We start from the raw sequence: 21,760 nt of genomic DNA on the forward strand, positions 1-21,760 counted from the left end.
AACATCTCTTTGCCTCTCTAGGTACTTAGAGACTCTGGCCATCTCCCAAGAGAGAGAGTAGCTGAGGATTTTGTTTGGGCTCAATGGGATATGTCAGAGCAGAGATTATACTACATTGTCCTGAAGGTAAAAACTAGTCCACTGGCCTCCTTTACAGTTTAATTTTGACATTACCATTATTACAATTTATTAAGTACTGCATTTTCATTGATGGAGACAGTCAATGAAGGTTTATTAAAAATATGAAAGGTTTTCATTACTGTTTGCCTCTTAGTTGCTTCCTTTTCTTTTTTTATTTTATTTGTTTCTTTTTTTATACTAATGTTTTTGTTCTTTTATTTTTATTGTTTTTAAAAGATGTTATTTATTTATTTAGAGAGCATGTACGTGCATGCACATGGGCAGGGAAGGGGCAGAGGGACAGGGAGAGGGATAATCTCCAGCAGACTCTGCACTGAGCACAGAGCCCAACGTGGGGCTTGATCCCATGACCTGGAGAGCATGACCTGAGCCAAAACCAAGATTCGGATGCTCAACCAACTGAGCCACCCAGGCTACCCAGTTGATCTTTCTTTTAAAGATTTTATTTCTTTAAGTAATCTCTAAACCCAATGTGAGGTTCAAACTGACAAGATCAAGAGTTGCATGTTCTATCACCTGAGACAGCCAAGTGCCCCTTTGTAATTTTTTTTCTTTTTTGTAATTTTCACTTACTCTGTTTTCTCTTTTAGAAATCAAGGAGTATCTTAAAATGCATCCAGTTTTCTGCTAACGAGAAGTTTAACTTAATGGTAAGTCCAGAGAATGTTGGGCTGTAGGAAATTTTATAACACATGGCCTCCTTTTAAAGAGAGCTGTTATCAGAAACAGCATTTTAGCATTCTTGTTACATTAGTCACTTGTATGAGCAAGTAACATAGTTCTTATCGTCTCAAGGCTTTAACTCTATAACACACACAATTAACATGTAGGTAGAAGAGCACAGAGGAAATTTCTGCTAACTGAATGCCTCTCATTAGAAAAAACCATGCATGAGTGAGGACCTGTAGAAGTAATAGGTATGGCCTATGGTAGATAGCTTTAAGTGGTTACAAGTCATTTGACCCCAAAAGACTTGCGAGGATGGTGGATTTGAGTGTAGGGTAAAACATCAATGAGAGTGTATAGTTTAATTAGTAAATATCTAGCATCACTCTTGGCAAAGCCATTTGGGATGCTAGTCTTGTGAGGAATCATAAATGTCTTTACCTATGGTGAAGAAAATATTATTCTTCACTAGGATTAATATTGATGTCTAATATACATTGATATCATACTATTACAAGAATTTCATTTACTCCTCCCGCCCTTTTTTTTTTTTTAATAACTTATTCTAAAGACACCCAGTCCTTCTCTCTGTACATGGTCATTTGTGTCTTATAAAAGTGTACCCCTACTGATTGGCTTGTTATACAACCATTTATGATATTCACATCTGAGGCAGTTTGTCAAGTATTAGCTCTTTAAGAAATAAATCTACACCAAGCTTATGATAATATGTAAACTCTAGAATATTCTCAATGGACTTCCTGTGCTGTGGATTTAGGGGATAATGTCTAAAAATAATGATGGTTAAAAGGATTCTTCTTCATCAATAGGCAAGCACAGCGTGGTCAGGCTTGCTCTGAGTTTCAGAACTATCGTCACTAAATTAATGTTATTTTTTTTTTGGTTTGTGTTCTCATGATTTTTTGACAGTTTGAAGCACCCTTGGATATAACATTAAGTGCCTCGGGATTTGAGTAAGTTACTCATAGATTATTGTTAATTTGTATACATACTTATGGGCAGAATGATTATATTTATACCTAATTTATGGCATGCAGATATAAGGACAATTTGATATTCCGTGTGTGTTTGTGACCTTTTATATTCCTGTCCTCAATAGGGAATGTAAACAACTTTATCAAGCACAAACACAGGATTTTTCATGTAAAGTCAATCATATTGATTTTCGTAGTCATTTATTTCTGTAGGATGTTTCCATTTATTTTGATCTGTGGAAATGTTCTTCTCCCTTTGCTTCAACAAAAGGAGTTGATGAATTAGGACTACATTTAGAATCAAACATCAAAATCCTTCTCTTGTTGCCACAAAGAGGATGTTGCAGTCAATCCACTTGTAGCTCAGCTGTGTCTGTTGCCTTATTGTTTGTTTTCCTTTTTACACCTTTACAAAAGTAAGCTTTTCTTCTCCCAGACTGTTTTATGTATAGTAAAAAAAATGAACATTTTTGAAAAATAATAGACACAAGCCCACTAGTGCACAGAAGAAACGAAAGTCTTCTTGAATTAGAGTAATAATAATCCAAAATTATTCTACATTTCAGTAGCTTTATTTCATCGTATATAAACACTCAGTTGTGCATATTTTGAAATCATATATACAGAAAAAATTTTATTACCTTCAACTTGTTGTTATATATTTTTTCTCTATTGCCACAGCCATGCCATTGATGTATTTTTTTTATTATCGTTTTATAGAACTTTTAAACAGACAAACACATTATCTACTTAAATTTCTCAGGGACCAGTCTCTACTTCTGTTGGGTATGTTATAGTGGTTACTGTCCTTTATGAGGGAACTTTATTTTTCATTTAAAAAAATTCTTATTAAACTGTGGTTGACATACAATGTTAAATTAGTTTCAAGTGTACAACATGGTCAATTATGCATTGCTCACTGCATTAAGTGAAAGAGGGAACTAATTTTTAAATGCATTCAGTGTCTTGTCCTTTATGTTCTTAGACTTGTAAACTTTGGATGTGATGATCTTCAAGACCAAGGGAACCTATCCAAACACCTGACCCTGTGCGTTTTTACCAACCATACAGGTAGAACCAGGATTGTATTTATCAATTTATTCAATTGTACTTGAGTTCTATGAAAAATTTAGTCATTGTTTAGCTATATCTTATATATATCTTAAAATGTAATAGAGCCACAATCTTACATAAATGATCAGATGACTGTTTATATACCAAATTATCTTCTCCACTGCAATTTTATATATACGCTGTCTGTATGAGAGAAGCCACAGTCAGCAGGGTTATTGTTCTAATAGTTATTTGTGTTTTTTGATAAGAGGGGATAGATTCATATGTAATTGATCTACATTTTCTCACCTGCTCCATCTTTTAACAAATGGTGTACAATTATGGGGATGCTTTTTGTGTCAGGCTTACTGATGTATTTGAGTTCTAAACCTATGTACCTAGCTGCGCTAAGAACCATTCTATAACTTACGAGCTGACAGTCAAAGCTTGACATAAAGTTATTAGTATACTGTAATCATCTAAACAGTCAATTCTAATTACTACATCTAATAGCCTTTTTAAATACACTAGCTTGAGTGGACACTTACCATGGAGTTAACTAGCACTTGGAATAAAGCTGTATCCCTTTAAAGCCAAATTCTGTGGTATTCACTAAGCCAATGTTTATGGAGATTTACTGTGTGCTAAGTATTGGAGATAACAATGATGAGCAAAACTGACCTAATTTTTATTAGTACAAAGGTTACTGTTTGGAGTTTAGACATTAAATAAATGCACACATATGTTTCAATAGAATCTTGAGAAATTGTAGGAGTTGGGAAGTCATGAGCATATATGTAATGAAGGTTTAATGGAAAATGATAGTATCTTCAAATATGTTCTAGTTCAGCCAGTGTGTCCCTGTTGTTCTTATTGTATCCCATTCAGTCTTAGTCCTAAAAATTGTCCCCTTTCCCACCTCACTTCATAATCCAACATATTGTTTCCATTCTCTCTCAGGCCAAAGTTCCTCCATAAACCAGTTTTGGGGAGTTTAGGGAAGGAAGTGATGTTTCACTTGAGACTTGGAGGGTGTATATGAACTAAGAACAGTGTGATTGAACTAGAGTGAGCAAGCAGGAGAAGACCAGGATTGGGGGAGAGCTGAAAAGTAGGCGTGAGTCAGGTTACATAGGGCCTTGCAGATCATGAAAGAGTTTATATTTCATCATCAGAATCCTAAAGTCATTAAAAGGGCTTTCTTTTGTTGTTGTTGTTGTTTTAAAATTTTGAGAATGCTCAAGCATTACAGAAAAGTTCAAGAACAGAATGAACATTCATGTACCTTTTACTTAACCATATAATTTACACTATCTGCTTGATCATATTCTCCACACATAGGTCCATATTCTTCCTTTTGACTACATCATTCAAAAGTAAGTTGCAGGGATCCCTGGGTAGCGCAGCGGTTTGGCGCCTGCCTTTGGCCCGGGGCGCGATCCTGGAGACCCGGGATCGAATCCCACATCGGGCTCCCGGTGCATGGAGCCTGCTTCTCCCTCTGCCTGTGTCTCTGCGCCTCTCTCTCTCTCTGTGACTATCATAAATAAATAAAAAAAATTTAAAAAAAAAAAAAAAAAAAAGTAAGTTGCAGACATCCTGACACTTTACGGCTAAATAATTTAGCATGTATCTCCTTAGGTCAAGGGCACTCTTTTACATAACCTCAGTTCCATTATTAATCACACTAATCAGTAATTATTTCATATTCAAATTTCCATAATTATTTCAAAAAATTCCTCTATATGTATAGATTTCTATATGTGTATATATGTATGCATATGTGCTATATATGTCTCTACGTGTATTTGTATATAAATGATAAATGTATGCATGTGTATAACTTCTCAAGTCAGGATCCCATCAAAACTCATGTATTGTATCTGGTTATTATGTCTTTGTCATCTGTTTTAATGTAGATCACTTCCCTACCCCTACTCCCTACCCACTTTGTTTTTCTTTCACAGCAATGATATTTTGAAGAGTCCAAGCCAATTACCTTGTGGAATGTCCTGCATTCTGGATTTGTCTGATTGTTTCCCTGTGAAAGTATTTAACTTCTTCCTCTCTCCTCCACATTCTCTGTATATTGGTAGTTAGGCTGAAAGGCACCATTACACATAGGTTAAAATTTTTTCATCAGAATATGTCATGGGTGATATTGTGAAATTTATTTGCACCAGATCCGGAGGCACGTAATGTCAGGATGTCAGGATGTCTTAACTATTTATGATGCTAAGTTTGGTCATTTAGTTACATGGTAACCACCGTCAATCTCTCTTGAAAAGGTACATTTTAATCTCTGCATGAGTGATCTGTGAATTATTGCTTTGGCATCACATGACTGCCCTTTCCGCAACAACTTTTCACGTGGCACTCCTTGATGCCCCTTCACTGAAGTGTTTTAAGCAGGCAGTGATGTGATTAGATGTGTATTTTTAGAAGATTACTGGCTGCTGTGTGAAGAATGGATTGGAAGAGGCAAGAGAAAAAGTGGGGAGGTGAGCGGATAGGATGAAGTTGTCATACATTTGGGTGGAGGATGGCCTGAACTGGGACAGGTGGCAGAGGTGGTAACTAGATGGGTTTGAGATGCATTTGGAGATAGAACTGAGAAGACTTGCTGTCGTTTAGCTGGAAAGGAACGGTTCTCAGGCTTCTGGCATAAGCAACTGGGTGAATAGTGGTGCCATGTACTAAGGTATAGAGGCTTGGGTGGGTCTTTGGAATGGAGATTGTGAGGGGTTTTTTGGACATGTTAACTAAGAGATCTGGGACTTAGAAGAAAGGTTGGGACTGGACATGAATAAATGTGGAAGTTTTTAAGACTGTAGTTTGGCATTTGAAGCCATGGGAGGAGTTTATAGGGTCAAAAGGGAGGAAATTTAGGAATAGGATCTAAGAAGCAAAATACATAAAGGTTAGGTGGAAGGAGAGAGGGAGGGAGGGGAAAACCAAGTGTTTTAGTACAGCAGCCAAAGGCAGAGGCGGTCTCACAAAGGACGAAGTGACTAGCCGTTAATAGGTAGTGGGGGGTGGAGTCCACTGGGTCTGGTGGCATGGAGGTCACTGTAAGTGGGTTGTGTTGGGTGACTGAGGTGAAATTTTGGTTGTGTTGGGTGAAAAGGCGTGTGGGAGTTGAAAAATATCACAGCAGGTGTAGACATGAGAGAGACAGCAGCTGGAAGGGCTAGTAAGATGTAGGGAATATTATTTTTGAAGGTGATAGAGACTCCCGTATGCTTGAATGCTCACAAGCTGTTTAGTGGCAAGAGAACACAGCAGAGGGGAACAACTAACTGGTAGAGTTAGTCTGCTTGGAAGGTGGGCAGTAATGGGATCCAGCTCCCACGGAGGGCACGGGGTAGGCTCTTCCCTAGTACTTTGTCTTTAAATCAGTTGACTATAAACAATCATTTGAAGCTCTCATTCTTTGAAGCTAGTATTCCTTTTCATTCTAATGCCCCTAGGAATGTCTCCTGAACAGTAGCAGCTGTAACTTATAAATGGGCGATCTGTGACATGAAATGTTAGGTTTATCTGCATGAGAAGTAGAAGAGTCTGTTCTTTCCTTTCTCGGCAACATATAGGAAAGTAGAAAATGAGCCTTGCTCTCCACAGGCAGCTTTGCAATAGAAATAAGCCTGTTTCAAATGAGATGCTTCCCAAGTTAAGATGCAACAAACCAGAGAAGCAACCTTTTGATTTTTAACTAATAAACTGTCAGCACATGTATTTCCCCAAACTGCTTTTTACAAATGATTTTTCACCTTTGTGATTAAACAAACAAAAACCTACTTCAGGGGCGCCTGGGTGGCCCAGTCAGTTAAGCATCTGCCTTTAGCTCAGGTCATGATCACAGGGTTCTGGGATCACGCCCCCTGCATCAAGCCCTGCATTGGGCTCTCTGCTCAGCGGGAGCCTGCTTCTCCCTCTCCCTCTGCCTGCCACTCTGCCTACTGGAGCTCTCTGTCTCTGTGTCAAATAAATAAATAAAATCTTAAAAAATAAAAAACCCTACTTCAATGAAGTAGGAATGAAGAAGGGAACAAATAGTCATCCCTATATGGCTCTCTCTATACTACGGAGCTTCGTTTCCCGAGGGCGTGGAGACCAGAGAACGTGGTTCATGAAATGAATGCTGACAGATCAGGGTCTTCAACAAACTCAATTTTGCATCCGTGATGATGCTGTAAGAATATTTGATATTCCGGGATCCCTGGGTGGCGCGGCGGTCTGGCGCCTGCCTTTGGCCCAGGGCGCGATCCTGGAGACCCGGGATTGAATCCCACGTCAGGCTCCTGGTGCATGGAGCCTGCTTCTCCCTCTGCCTGTGTCTCTGCCTCTCTCTCTCTCTCTCTCTCTCTGTGTGACTATCATAAAAACAAAAAAAGAATATTTGATATTCCTTTATCCTATATTGGTCATTGGGAGCTACTTTGTCCTTTCACCACTACTTGTTACATTCTTTTTTTTTTTTTAATTTTTATTTATTTATGATAGTCACACAGAGAAAGAGAGAGAGGCAGAGGGAGAAGCAGGCTCCACGCACCGGGAGCCCGACGTGGGATTCGATCCCGGGTCTCCAGGATCACGCCCTGGGCCAAAGGCAGGCGCCAAACCGCTGCGCCACCCAGGGATCCCCTACTTGTTACATTCTTGAAAGCATCTTTGACCTGAATTTTCCTGCCCTAAGAAATGAAATCCACTACCTTCCAATGAATTAGAGGGTGAAATCTGGATGATGGGGGTGCTCATGAGAGGTGACGAGGGGGCAGAAGAGCTGTTGCTGTTGTCAGGCCACTTCCTTTTTTTTTAAGATTTTATTTTTTTTCTATTTCTTTTTTTTTTTAAGATTTTATTTGTTTATTTGAGAGAGAGAGTGAGGGAGTGAGCACAAGCGAGGTGGGCAGACGGAGAGGGAGAAGCGGGCTCCCCACTGAACAGGGAGCTGGATGCGGAGCTCAATCCCAGGCCCCAGGATCATGCTAAGCTGAAAGCAGATGCTTGACCAGCTGAGCCACCCAGGTGCCCCAGGCCACTTCTGTATTAAGATTGAATTTATGTAGATTTGTCAAACTAGTTCTAGCAGGAGGGTAAATCAGAGACTTCCTAAAGCAGTGAAGGAAAGAAAATATTCTTATTCCTGTCCCATCTAATAGTCCAACCATGCAGCTATGCTTGAGTCAGTGGCCATCATTCTTTCTTGTGCACAACCTACTGGGACGTAGTGAGGGGTGAAAAGTGTACATTCTCTTTCCCGTTCGTATAACTGCAAGAGTTGCCCTTCACAAGTTCCCAGAATTAGCCTTGTGTTTTAGCATTTTATAGAGCCTTTTACAATGAGATAATTTCCCTTGGAAAACTTTGTCCATAATAGCTTTCATTGTCCAAATAGTTTCCCAAAGGCTCGCCAACTTTGAGATTTTATCTTCATCATTGATGAATATTTATTAAACATCTCTTTCTGGATACGCCATTAAGAGCATGCTTTGTTTTTTCAAACTGCGACTTCCCCTAACTTGCAAATAGCAGCAAAATCATTCTGGAATACTAATAATCACAGCTAACCTTTATAGCTAGATAACACTTCTTCAGAAGAGCTTTATACATATTATCTCATTTAATTCTTATCTAAGAACTGTATGAGGTAGGTTCTGTGTTTTCTGTATTTAGAGACAAGAAAACTGAGGTTTGGAGAATTTAATTAATCTGCTCCAGTGACATTTTATTTCATTTATATTTTTGAGTTTGTTTACTTATTTAAGTCATCTCTACACCGAACATGGGACTTGAACCCATGACCCTGAGATCAAGAGTCGCACACTCCACCAACTGAACCAGCCAAGCGTGCTACCCCAGGCACATTTTAAAAATAGTGATGCCTGTGGTGCTTGGATGGCTCAGTCAGTTGAGCATCTAACTCTTGTTTTTGGCTCAGGTCACGATCTCAGGGCCGTGAGAGAGAGCCCCGCATAGGGTCTGCTCCCTGGGCATGGAGCCTGTTTTGGATTCTCTCTCTCCCTCTGCCCCTCCCCCAGTACTCGTACTCTCTCCCTAAAATAAATAAATACATACATACATACATACTGATGCCTGAGTCTTACCTTCAGAGATTCTGGTTAAGTTGATGTAATGGGGAGCTTGAGAATCTGTGACTCTCAGGTGAGTTCAGTGTACTCTCAAGGTTGGGAACCAGTGCTCCATTGTTGGATGGTCCAACGTGGTAGCCACATGTGGCTATTTAAGTTAATTAAAGTTAAAAAAAAAATAGTTCCCCAGTCATAATAGCTACATTTTAAGTGCTTCAATAGTCACATGTGGCTAGTACCAATTTAGCCAGCACAGATATAAAATATTTCAATTATCAAAGAAAATTCTATCAATGGGACAGGTTTGCAGAGTCCCATCACATCCCATGTCACCTTGCTGTCTGTGTCTTTAATATTATTCTTCCCCCTTTGGGCTTGGGAAAGGGAACTAAGTCACAACCTAACTTGGAAATATTTGCTTATGAGATCTGAAGATGGCTCTTGGTGTATGTAATCAGGTACATCTATTCTACACCTCACTGTAATTTTCTTCAAAACAAGAAAAATGATGACCTCCATTCTCTAAAGGATCGTGTATGGAGGATTTGGCTAAAATAGAGGATATAATCTTCTTTATATTGTTGACATTTCATGTTCATGCCTCAGGATAGAGTCCTACAAGAAGAATTTGGGTCAATAGTATGAATATATTTAATCCTCTACAAAACTGTATTTCCGAGGGGTTGTACTAGTTCTCTTTTTTATTATTTGAGAATGTTCTTCCTACTGCTCCCTTGACAGAATTGATTATCATTTTAAAACTTTTGCTAATTTGAAAGGAAAAATATGGTGCCTTTAAACATTTTTTTATTTTGTGATTAACAGGCTAAAGTTTTTAACTATGTTTGCTAAAAATTTCTTCCTCCTTGTGATCATAGAACATAAAAGGACAAGTTAAACCAGTAGTTTTTTGCTGGTAGTATGTTTACTTTATGAAAGTAGAGTGGTACATGGAACTTTTTTTAACTGTTATAATTACTATTTTTTGTTTGTGCTTTAGTATAGTGTTACTTTGATTCTTAGTGAGTCTGCTGTAATTTTAAAGAGAAGTTATTACTGTGTACTCAGTAACCATAACAGTAATTTTACATCTAACAGAATTAACTATTTTTTACCTGAGAAAATGTTTCTTTTTTGTTACTTTGCATTTAAGATATTGCAATAGGGGCGCCTGGGTGGTTCAGTGGGTTAAGCGTCTGCCTTTGGCTCAGGTGATGATCCTGGAGTCCTGGGATGGAGCCCTGGGTCAGGCTCCCTGCTCATGGAGAGCCTGCTTTTCCCTCTCCTCCCTGCTCATGCTCTCTCTTGCTATCTCTCTCTCTCTCTCTTAAATAACTAAAAGAAAACTTAAAAAATGATATTGCAATAAAATATACTTCTAACAATATGTTATGGGTTTTTTTAAAGATTTTATTTATTCATTCATGAGAGATACAGAGAGAGGGGCAGAGACATAGGCAGAGGGAGAAGCAGGCTCCCCATGGGGAGCCCGATGTGGGACTCGATTCCAGGACCCTGGGATCACGTCCTGAGCTGAAGGCAGATGCTCAACCACTGAGCCACCCAGGCGTCCCTATGGTTTGGTTTTAAATGTCATTAAAAATGGTCACAAATGATAACCATTATAACAGAGTGCTCATTAATGTCCTTAATAGCCTTCTTAGAGAAGATTGGCCTTTTTTTTTTTTTTTTTTTGCCACCATGATTCTTTGATTAAGGACCTAGTAAAGTATAACAGGAAATATTGCTGTTCACTGAGGTAATGATTGAATTTACACAGCTAGTTAAACTTAGCTCTGGAAGTAGAACCCAGCACTCTAGACCCAGTCAAGTTCCTTTCCACCCTGGAAATCTCCTGTTTCACATAATCACATAAATGTTAGCACTAAAATTCTCAGCTTCAGCATAATGCCCTCTTTGGTAGGTCTTTGTTGAGTTTATCTAGCCTACATATCTGGCAACAGCTGCTAGAGATGATGGACATATTCCACATTGGAATATTCCTCATATTCCAGAGAGTGTGAAGCCTGAGGGTGTTCTGGAGTGATGGGGTAAGGGAAGGTGTCAGGGCTCATCTGGAAAGACTACTGTGCCAGGAGCACTGTCCTTTGCACTTCAGCCAAGGCTCTCGTGACCCAAATACGGGTGGGTATGGGCCAACACACACTTGCTCTTACTACCCCAGTTTGCCTTCCAATTCCAGATAAAAATAAGGCTGGAGACTCTCTTTAAAGAGGAGATGCATTTTGATAAACCCAGGTCTATAATGATTAGTAATGGCCAGAAGACAACCTAAATGAGAGAGCAGGGCAATATATGTATATTAGGAGAATCTCCTTTGTAAACTTCTCTAGATTCCCATGATTTAATTTATTTTTATTTTTTTAATTTTTATTTTTAAAGATTCTATTCATTTATTCATGAGAGAGAGAGAGAGAGAGAGAGAGAGAGAGACAGGCAGAGGGAGAAGCAGGCTCCATGCGGGGAGCCTGACATGGGACTTGATCCTGGGACTCCAGGATTACGCCCTGGGCCGAAGGCAGGTGCCAAACCTCTGAGCCCCCCAGGGATCCCCCCCCATGATTTTATATGCAGGAGTGTATCTCTATTCATTTTCCTCTCCTTCCATAGTTCACCACAATACATATGTGTGTGCCAAGTAACTGTTGAATTAAAATTTCTTAGCAGCTTGTTAATAAACCAGTTCTAGAATTTGGGAATAATCTATGAGGTAAGTTGAAGTAGAAACATCTAAAGGAATAGAAGTAAGGTTAAGTGGCTTAGGAAACTTTTTATTTGTCTATGGTTCTTTTCACCTCTAATAAACACCTTCTTACTTCTAGGAAGTTTGTGTGTATGTTACAGTCCGAAGTTTGACTCTTGGGAAAAAATCACGTATTCAGTGTTTTACTTTCATAAAGGTACATGTCATTTATTCTTGATTTTTTATTTTTACATAATCACTCTTCCACATAGTAGCAAGTTAGAAGTCTTATTACCTTGTAATAAGTTTATCAGTACATTCTATACTTCTATAATACATGTTTCCTGGAGAAATTCACTAATGAAGAATACAGTTAACCCTTGAACCACATGAACTTGAACTGTGCAGATTCACTTATATACGGGTTTTTTTTTTTTCCCCAAAAATACAGTATAGTACTGTGAATGTATTTTCTCTTCTGTATGTTTTTTCTTAATAGCATTTTTCTTTACTATGATAATACAGTATACAATATAAGTAACATATAAAATATGTGTTAATTGACAGTTTATGTTATCAGAAAGGCTTCTGGTCAGCAGTAGGCTATTAGTAGTTAACTTTTGACTCCCTAAAAACTTATACATGGATTTTTGACTGTTCAGGGATTGGCATCCCAAATCTCTTTATTGTTCAAGGGTCAACTATATTGAGTTAGCTAATATTTTTATATATTTTTTCCTGACCTATGTTTTTTCTAGGCTTATAGTTAGACCAATACTTATGGAAATATTTGTCCAAAATGTGTTTGCTTGCTTTTTTATTATTACTAGTTGGAAAACATCAATATATTTAACTTATAGGGTTACACAGAGTTTTAGTTAAAAGCTTCCATCATCTCTGACCTCAACAGGTCTTAGACCTAAGATACCTTTATTTTGTTTCACATATCTGCAGCCCAGGAAACTGATTTGTCAGCAGTCAGCCTGGGGGGAGGAGTAAATATCCAAGCCTTTTCAGTTCTATAGTTGGCCAGTGTACCTGTAATAGTTTTAGTCTGAATCATGCTAAGGCATATTTATTTTACTTGTTTAGTTCTTTAAAATTAGTTCATGTAGTACATACTGTGGATAGAATTAATTTTTTTTTAATTTGAAATTTTTAAAACTAAAATAACTATGCCAGGCCATATTAGAGTTTATTTTGCAGGACTATCTAACAGTATCTTCAGAAGTTAAAAATCTAGGTAAAAAAAGTTTAACACCTTAATAATGAAGGTGTTAAAAGCAACTTCAGAAGTAGACATGCTTTAATAGCATAAGTTGGATTTTTCTTTTGTGGAAAGTTTTCATAGATTTTTCTAATGATTAATATAATGGTTAAAACCATAAATAAAACTTCCATGAAAGTTTTATTAAGAGTTACTAATTCTGATGAAGAGTTAGAAAAATGGAGAGTGAAGAGAGAGTCTACTACCCTAAGTGATTGAGAGAAGTCTCAGAGGATCTTAATGATGGTAAGAAGGTACAGTAAACCGTGAGGGCCACTGAGCCACCTGGTCTCCTCCATCTCTTGGATCCTGAGGTAGATTCCTTTAGATCCTTCTGTCCCCACACAGCCCACCTTATAGGATCTAATATTATATGCTAAGCCCAGAACAATTACTGGGTCCTGATTGCAGTGTGATCTACCTTCCGAGCTGGCTTTTAGAGAATGATGGAGAACCATGAAATCCAGAAATCAGACTCTTGGTTTGTCAATTTCACAGCTCCTGAATATTAAGAGTATCACATAGAATAGTAGCCTTGGGTGGAATTCCGGCTATTTGTTTCTTACCATTCTTTCCTTGGTTTCCTGTTCTCTCTCCACAGGGCACAGCAAGACCTTCACTGCTGCTCTTGGGAGTGTTGACTCACTTGTGACTAAGGGCCTTACTTTTCTCAACCTTGGTGAGTGAGAGAGAGGTGCATCTCTCTGCTCTGACTCTCCTTTCTAGTACATGTGATACTCAGCCTTCTATATCTCATTTTGCTGCCTGTGTGCCCCATTTTCTCCTGCCTCTTTAGGACTTGGATTGTGATGATAACCACTGGCCTTTATGAAGCCTGATAGGGGAAGGTTTTTTTCTGGAAACCTTAGCACTCCTGATTTCTCTGTTATTCAAGGGTCAACTGTATTAAGTTAGTTAATATTTTTATAATATATTTTTCCTGACCTATATCTTTTTCTAGACCTATAGACCAATCCTAATGGATATGTTTGTGTCCCCCATTCAGGTCAGCCTTTTGGAAAGGGATGCATCTCCCTTTATAGAGAACCTAGGCTGTGAGCTTTCCTATGTTTTTAGTAGTAATACTAAAAAAGCCATTTGTTAGTATAAAAAATGATAACAGGGCACCTGGGGGGCTCAGTTGGTTAAGTGTCTGCCTTTAGCTCAGGTCATGATATTGGGGTCCCGGAATCGAGCCCCGTGCCAGGCTCCCTGCTCAGTGGGGAGTCTGCTTTTCCCTCTTCCTCTTCCCACCACTTGTACGCACTCGCTCTCTCTCACTCTCTCAGGTAGATTTATCTGTCTGTCTGTCTATCTATCTATCTTTAAAAAAAAGTGATGACAGTGAGTGGGGCTTTCCCTAAAAGCCTATGAGAAATAATACATCTTGTCCCTTGATTCTAGAGAGGACAAAGGTCTTTGAGACATTGTCCATTCCCCGTTGCTAATTGCTAAGAGCTTCCAAGTCCTATAAATGATTCACGGATCAGCTCGAATGTGTTGATTTTCCCTGAGTAAATATGGTAAGGGAACTTGAGTGTTAGGTTTGAACATATTAATGGAGACTATAATGAAGAAAATCAAGAGGGGGTTTATTGTACCAACCTACGGAAAGTGGCTTTTCCATGTCAGTTGGGATGAGGGGCACAAAGAAGTTAGCACAAGACCGAATAACAAGCCTATTACTTGCCCACCTACAGGACATGGCACAGTATTCAGAAAAGAAAAGCTTCAGGTGTAGAGCACGTGATTCTTTGATAACATTCCCCTCTTCCTGTTCCCCAGTCTGTCGACTATTATGACAAAGGTTTAGGAAGCTGTGATGGGAGGGGAGTTGGCAAGATGAGAATGAAAATGCTAAAGTTTATAAAAAAGATTTTTCTTTTGAACAATACTGTAGATGAGGTAAGATAGTGAACACTGAGTGGGCCAGTATGTGGTAAATGTTAACATGAGCTTTGAACCTGTGGGAAATTGCCTTAGAGAGGCCTGATTCTACTGCTTCCTGTGGTAAGAGAGATAAATATAAGGTTTCCTGGGTCTGAGACTTGATTCTTATCAGAGAATGCTACATCAACATCCCATCTCAAGAGTGATGTGGGAAACTTTCCACTAAAAAAACTCCAGCATTTCGTGAGGTCAAAGGTAGCCTTCCTTTTTTTCCCCTTGAGAATGACTCTAGAAAAGGGCAGGCATGATTTAATCTATGGTCTTCGGACTGTGGAGCCAGCAGAAATACTAGAGCTTTGTAAAAATAGGTTCTTACATAAGTTATCTTTCCTTCTTAAAAGCATTTCATCTTCTCGGCACAAAATTATATCCAAGATTAAAACTATTCCAGAGATAATTTTTATGACAACAGTATTGCTTTTTGAGTGATGTAGTTTTTTTCTTATGAATTATATGCAGTTGTCCTGAATTGTCACCCTATTAAAAGGGACTTATATTAATTAAAATATAAAAGCATAGGGGCGCCTGGGTGGCTCAGCAGTTGAGTGCTGCCTTCGGCTCAGAGCATGATCCTGGGGTCCAGGATCAAGTCCCACATCAGGCTCCCTGCATGGAGCCTGCTTCTCCCTCCTCCTGTGTCTCTGCCTCTCTCTCTCTCTCTCTCTCTCTGTCTATCATAAATAAATAAATAAATCTTAAAAAAATATTGAAGAATAGAGTTGGGGGAAGTTTTCCATGAACCCAAATACCTCTATATAAGATATGTTTGTAAATAAAAAGCTACCGTTTTAAAAATGAATACTATATGTTAAGCATGTTATTTCAATTATCTTGATCCTTACAATTCTGCTGGTGATGTTATCCTCATTTTACAGATAATGAAACTGAAGCTCAGAAAGACTGAGATGTGTACCCAGGCTCTTTTGAGTGTCTCTTGTCAGGGGCCCTGTGTTAGTTTCTTACTGCTGCCATAACAGATTATGACACATTTAGGGCTTAAAGCAACATAAACATTGTCTTCTGGTTCTGGATATCAGAGTTCTGAAATGAGTTTTGAGGGATTAAAGTGAAAGTATGGGTAGAAATGGTTCCTTCTGGGGAGACTCTGGGGAGGAATTCATCCTTGGCCTCCTCCAGCATCTCGAGACTAGCGTTTCTTTGCTTGTGACCACATCACTCCCATCCCTTTCATCCCCACATGATCTTCTCTGTAGCCCAATCTCCCTCTGTCTGCCTCCTATAAACATAATTGGAGTTACTTGGGTCCACTTGGATAATGGTACTCTTCGAATCTCAAGATCCTTGATCCCATCTGCCAAGGTGTCTTTTATCACTTTGGGTAACATATTCACAAGCTCTGAGATTCGCACATGTACATCTTTGAGGGTCATCATTTGGCCTACCACAGGTACTGTTGACATTTTTTATGAGATGATACTTTTTGTGTGAGAGTGTCCTGCGCGTTGAGGGATTTAACAACCTCCACCAAAAAAGCAGTAGGACTCCTCCTTCCACTCCAATGATTGTGACAACTTGAAACACCCTCTTATATTTCCAAATGCCTCCTCTTCCAGGGACATAGTTATCACCCTAATTAGCTGGTTAAATGATAGGGCTAGAAGTTAATTTAGGTCATTTGATACCAACCGTTTTGACTGTACCTTACTATATCATTATTTATGGTTTTCTACTTAAATGTTGCCATAAGAAGAACATTATCGCAGCCATTTGAGCTATTCATTTTAACATCACTTAATCCACAGTGATCAAGAGGACACTTACTTAAGTCAATGGATCTGAGGGCTTTTTTTTTTTTAGATATTTATTTATTTATTCATGACAGAGATTGAGATTGAGAGAGAGAGAGAGAGAGAGAGAGGCAGAGACACAGGCAGAGGGAGAAGCAGGCTCCATGCAGGGAGCCTGATGTGAGACTTGATCCCGGGTCTCCAGGATCACAACCTGGGCTGAAGGTGGTGCTAAACCGCTGAGCCACCGGGGCTGCCCCAATGGATCCGAGTTTTACATCCTCTTTCCTTTCCTCCGAATGCCTTCAATGCAAATGATTAGCATATATTTCTTTGCTTCTTAAGAAAAAAGAGTCCAGCTGGCTCACTTATAATCTAAATGTGTCATCTATATGAAATTCACTGCTATTGCGTGTGAAACATTATTGGCAAGGGCTACTTCCACCTTACCATTCTCCAGAAATCTATTTTTACACCTTGTCTCAATCTGTGTACAAGTGTTCTCGGTACAAAATTATCTGATACGGGGACCGTGAAGGTGTGAATTCTCGGCAGCTCACTATGCAAGGAAATACACTAGTACCTCACAATGTGTTAGAATGACTGCAGAGATTGTTCTGATGATTATTGATTTAAGGGTTCTCTAAGTGAAACGATGATGATGATAGTGATGATGCTGATGAATGGGCAAACATAGGAAACAAAATTTTAGAGCTTCCTCCAAATGGCAGAAACTAGGACGGAAATCCCCTTCTAAGCTATTCCCAGCCTACCAGAAAAAGGAATAATTCATATTGCTTGGTATTTTTTTTTCTAATTTGCTTTCTCAGGCCATGTAGGTTCGTATGAAGCCACACTTCACTTAGAAACAAAATTACAGATATCAGTTAAGATAACCCTGGCTAAACGTATGAAGAAAATTAGCCACAGATAGAAATAAATGAGATCTGGCTAGTAAGATGAAATGTACCGACATCAGATGGTTTATTATTACGTTGATTAAAACTTTTGTGTTTAAATGGTTCAAAGAAAAATAGGGATACTGTGACATTCTGGGCTTTACATTTGCCTGTGCAGCTCTTGCTACATGCAGATAACTTATAGCTCTCTCTTCTAGACTATTATGTGGCTGTTTACTTACCTGGTCATTTCTTTCATCTGCTCAACATTCAGCATCCAGACCTGATCTGCCACAGTTTGTTTCTGACAGGTATGGCTATAGTTTTTCCCTCATGAACGTTGTCCATTTGGGTTTATCTTGGCCATGTTTATGTTTGGGTGAGAGAGGTTTCTTTTATTTGCTGACCTCTTTTTTGTTTTTTGTTTTTTGTTTTTTGTTTTTTTGCCAGGAAACAATGAAGTGGTTGATATGCTACCTCATAGTCCTTTACAGTCACTCTCAGGGTCCCTGGTACTGGATTGGTGTTCTGGAAAGCTCTATAGGGCACTCCTCAACCAGTCCTATTTATTACAGTTCCTATGGAACACTCAGCTAGACTGTGAGAAGATGGCCGTGTTGCACTGTGTGCTCTCCTGTGGCCGAGACCCCCGGTTCCTGGAAGCCAAGGTGGTGATGTAGCTTCAGTTTAAAAATTGGCAAATAGACACCAACTGTATATATCTGTGGTTGAAATGAATAGAAGTCACTTTTATTTGGTAATAATTAATTGAAGTTTATGGTTTGTGTCCTGATTTGAATGTATTCTCTTCTTGTGATTCTTTTATATGGACCCCAATCAGACCTCAGACTATGAGCATGTCTGTTCTTCTGACTCTTCTTTTCCATACTGTGCTAAACATTAGGTACATCAGTAACATTCCAAGAAAGTGTTCAGTAAATACTGAATAGCTTCTCAAATACCTACATTTTTCCTGGTCTATATTTGGTGTATAGTATCAGAAGAACTAAAATTTACTGGCATATATTTATTATAAATATTAATTTATTGTAATATACATCACAATGTATATTACATTGTAATAAGTAAATATTAAATATTTTATTGATAAATTTTATTTCATTTATTAATAAATATATTTGTAAATATATTTATATCGCATGATTTAATTTATGAAGCACTTTTACATGTTTTGTCATTTAATTTTACAGCTATCCTGTGAAGTTGGAGAAACCCCCCCATTAGAATTGATTGGGACCAATGGGTGGTTGGGTAATTGAAGAAAAGATACCTTAAACATTTTATTTTAACCTAAAACAAAAAAAGTACATTTATTCACATCTCTTTTGACGTAGATTAAGACCCTTCCTTTGTGTATTACCTGGTTGGAGTTCAAAATCATTTTTCTTACATAAAACTACTAGTAATGTGTTGTCTCTTAGTTCCTGTTAGTTTCTTCTTCCTTTTTTTCTTAACCCTACTACTTTCTTCTTCTTTTAACCTGAGAGCCATATTTTTAAAGATCCCTTCAAAATAATCCATATATATTGGGCAATTTTTTCTAATCTTTACAGTTGTCTCACACGAAGTTTTTTTAGTGTTTTAGACATGCTTTTGAGTCTTTCCAAAGCATTAAACTTTTATTGAGCAAACAACACTCTTTTTGCATCCATATTTCACTCCCTTATGATGATATTTTATTAAATTACCTAATTGTGAAGATAAGTACAACCAGCATGAATAGGTTTTGAAATAAAAACAACTTACTGGTAGCAGTATCCTTCATTTCTATAGTGGGAACAAGGAATTTCGGTACACCAGCAGGTGAGGATGGTTGTGGAGATAGAATTGTTACAGCTTGCCTTTGGGAGGACTGCATAGTGATGTTCACAAAGGTTAAGTGGTGTGACAGTGTTCACACTGTTGTCTAAGCTGGATTCAAACCCAGACCTGCTGCCTTCAGGCTTTGTGCTGTGATTTGGTTTGGTTTGGCTTTCTTCTGTATCCCACAGCTCTTCATATTGGTACTTTGCTATATAACATGACCTACCCTAGCAAAAATAAACAAGGGGTGGAAGGCTTATTTGGATTTCGACCAAAGGCATTTATGAAAAAAGATACGTAAAATGGACCCGATTTATAATACTGCTTAAGCCACAGTCTTGCATTACGTGTCTCGAAGAGAAGTGAGTGTATTCTTCGATGGTTCCAAAATAGATACAGAATTTTAAAAGATTCACGTGTATTTTGTACTTCTTTGATGGTGGGGGCCGGGTGCAGATGTAAATACCAACAGAATCGTCTTATTTCTTTTTAAAGATTATTCAGTGGATTTCTGAGAACATCTCCACCTGCCATTCATTTGACCTCATTCAGGAATTTATAATTGGTAGGTGTTGCTGATGGTGCATATTAAGTTGAGTCCTTGACCCTTTTGCGGGAAGGAAAACAGCAAATTGATAATGCCTCAATCTGTCAAAATGTTGGTTAGAAGCTTTTTTTTCCCTACTCTATTTCAGTCAGCAGCTAATTAAATTTCATTCTCTCGTGGTCTTGTGAGAAGCTACGACAGTTCAGAGACTGATGAGATTCAATATGATCTTGATTCGCTAACCTTATTAGTGATTTTCTTCCCCCCTGGCAAGATATAAAAACTTCTTGTGTTGGCTAGTTCTGTGTATAATGGTATAATGTCACTTTGGGTTAGGCAGAAATGCCAAGTAATTTTTTAAAAATTATTCTCATTGTAAAGATCAGAACCTGAACATTTCATAAGGTAGAACCATAAAGTTAGCCTTTTGAATATGTTCAAAAGGAGGATAAGGCAATAAAACCTTTTTGGGGGGTTGATTGTTTTTGATGAATTGCAGTGTCTACTGCCTTATTCTTCTTATTAAACCATGTCTTTTTTTTTCTTTCAAATATCTACCAGCTTCTTCATATTGGAGCATATATCCAGAGACAAGTAACATAGATAAACTTTTGCCGTATTCCTCAGTGCTCACTTGGAATACAGTAAGTTAACACTTTGTATTCTTTATGTAACTAAAATTGATTCACAGTCATGGGTAAGTTGTAGGACATCCCTGTCACAGTACCCATGGCTGTGATTTGATTTGTGTTGACTGATAAGGATCTGAGTTGGAGTTTTCTGGCAGCAAAACAATAGTGAATCTTTGCTGTTAGCCAAAGGTATTTATATAAAATAGAAGAATCAAAGGAGAAAGTACTGAATATGTGTTACTCTTCTTACTGCTAAGCAGAAATAAGCCTCTGATTTAATAAGTCATCTTCAAATGGCATTTTAATTTTTTTTTAGCTACTGGAGTAGATTAAAATATTCCTTAGGTTTTTATAAATGAGAAATGGCCAGACCACTGCTGTCATTGTAAGCTGTTCTATTTACTAAGTAGATTGACCCCTTTTCCGAGCCTCATAAGGAAAATCTGTAATAATGGTAGAGCTGCAAGATCAGTGAAAGTTAGTAATCTCAAGCAAATTCACTGCCCTCAATCTTTTCCTCCTTCTGGTCCATCCTTCCTATTTTTCAGTTGAGAGTGCTGAGCTAACATATTGTTTATTTTCTCTTGAGCGTGGTATAGTAAACTGATATTTGTTGGATCAGAAAGTGAAAATCATGTACCAGCTGTCCCTGAAAAAGGTTTCTTCTTTCCTATTTAAATGTTAGAACTATATGCTTAGTCTCAAGGCAGAGGTTTGTATCAAAAAGGCATTTAGAAAAATAAATTGAATTCTAGTAACACAGACATGGGAGAGTACGTACTGGGATAAATTGTGACACTTGCCCATTTTGTATTTAGACTATCTAAATAGTCAGATATGTCTGATTTGTTTCTGAATGTTCGGTATGCACAAGGGTAGTGTTTTCCTAAAAGCCCTTCTGCCTTTAACTGTTATGAGTTATGAAGTTTTCTTGCCTCACTGTAGAATAACAAGGGAAAGGTGAGCTGGTTTTTCTCTGAGCCCTCACTCTTTGCTTTGAAAACTCATGTGAATATACATGCAGCCTCTATGGTGATGTGGCAGGAAGTTTGCAGGTTAAGCCACGAGGAGTCAGGAAATGCTCTTCTCTGTGTCCTTCCCTCACCACCCAACCCTATCATCCTCCATGTCTGTGCCTGGGAGGTGAGAACTGGGAACCCCCCTAGTTCCCAGAGTTGTGTTTAAAGATGGAGCACATGTTAACTGGATGTCCTGTGAGAGGCTCATCTTGACAGGCAATTC

General features: G+C 38.3%; 1 protein-coding gene across 14 annotated transcripts in view; it reads left to right on the forward strand.

The window, feature by feature from the left end:
• The window catches only part of GSAP (gamma-secretase activating protein), an 83,457-nt gene that overhangs the window by 30,029 nt on the left and 31,668 nt on the right, over positions 1 to 21,760 (forward strand). For all 14 annotated transcript variants that reach the window (XR_013360329.1, XR_013360330.1, XR_013360326.1 and 11 more), the window contains 10 exons: positions 22 to 126; positions 732 to 791; positions 1,738 to 1,781; positions 2,788 to 2,873; positions 11,791 to 11,868; positions 13,520 to 13,597; positions 17,734 to 17,826; positions 17,966 to 18,183; positions 19,835 to 19,904; positions 20,448 to 20,530. Coding sequence is in view for 9 of the 14 variants with exons in the window: in XM_077863905.1 (XP_077720031.1) it covers positions 22 to 126; positions 732 to 791; positions 1,738 to 1,781; positions 2,788 to 2,873; positions 11,791 to 11,868; positions 13,520 to 13,597; positions 17,734 to 17,826; positions 17,966 to 18,183; positions 19,835 to 19,904; positions 20,448 to 20,530 (915 nt within the window). In the remaining 5 variants the exon portion in view is untranslated. The remainder of the gene's footprint in view (positions 1 to 21; positions 127 to 731; positions 792 to 1,737; positions 1,782 to 2,787; positions 2,874 to 11,790; positions 11,869 to 13,519; positions 13,598 to 17,733; positions 17,827 to 17,965; positions 18,184 to 19,834; positions 19,905 to 20,447; positions 20,531 to 21,760) is intronic.

The sequence above is a fragment of the Canis aureus genome, chromosome 21 (assembly GCF_053574225.1).
Source record: "Canis aureus isolate CA01 chromosome 21, VMU_Caureus_v.1.0, whole genome shotgun sequence".
In the NCBI taxonomy this organism is placed as follows: Eukaryota; Metazoa; Chordata; class Mammalia; order Carnivora; family Canidae; genus Canis; species Canis aureus.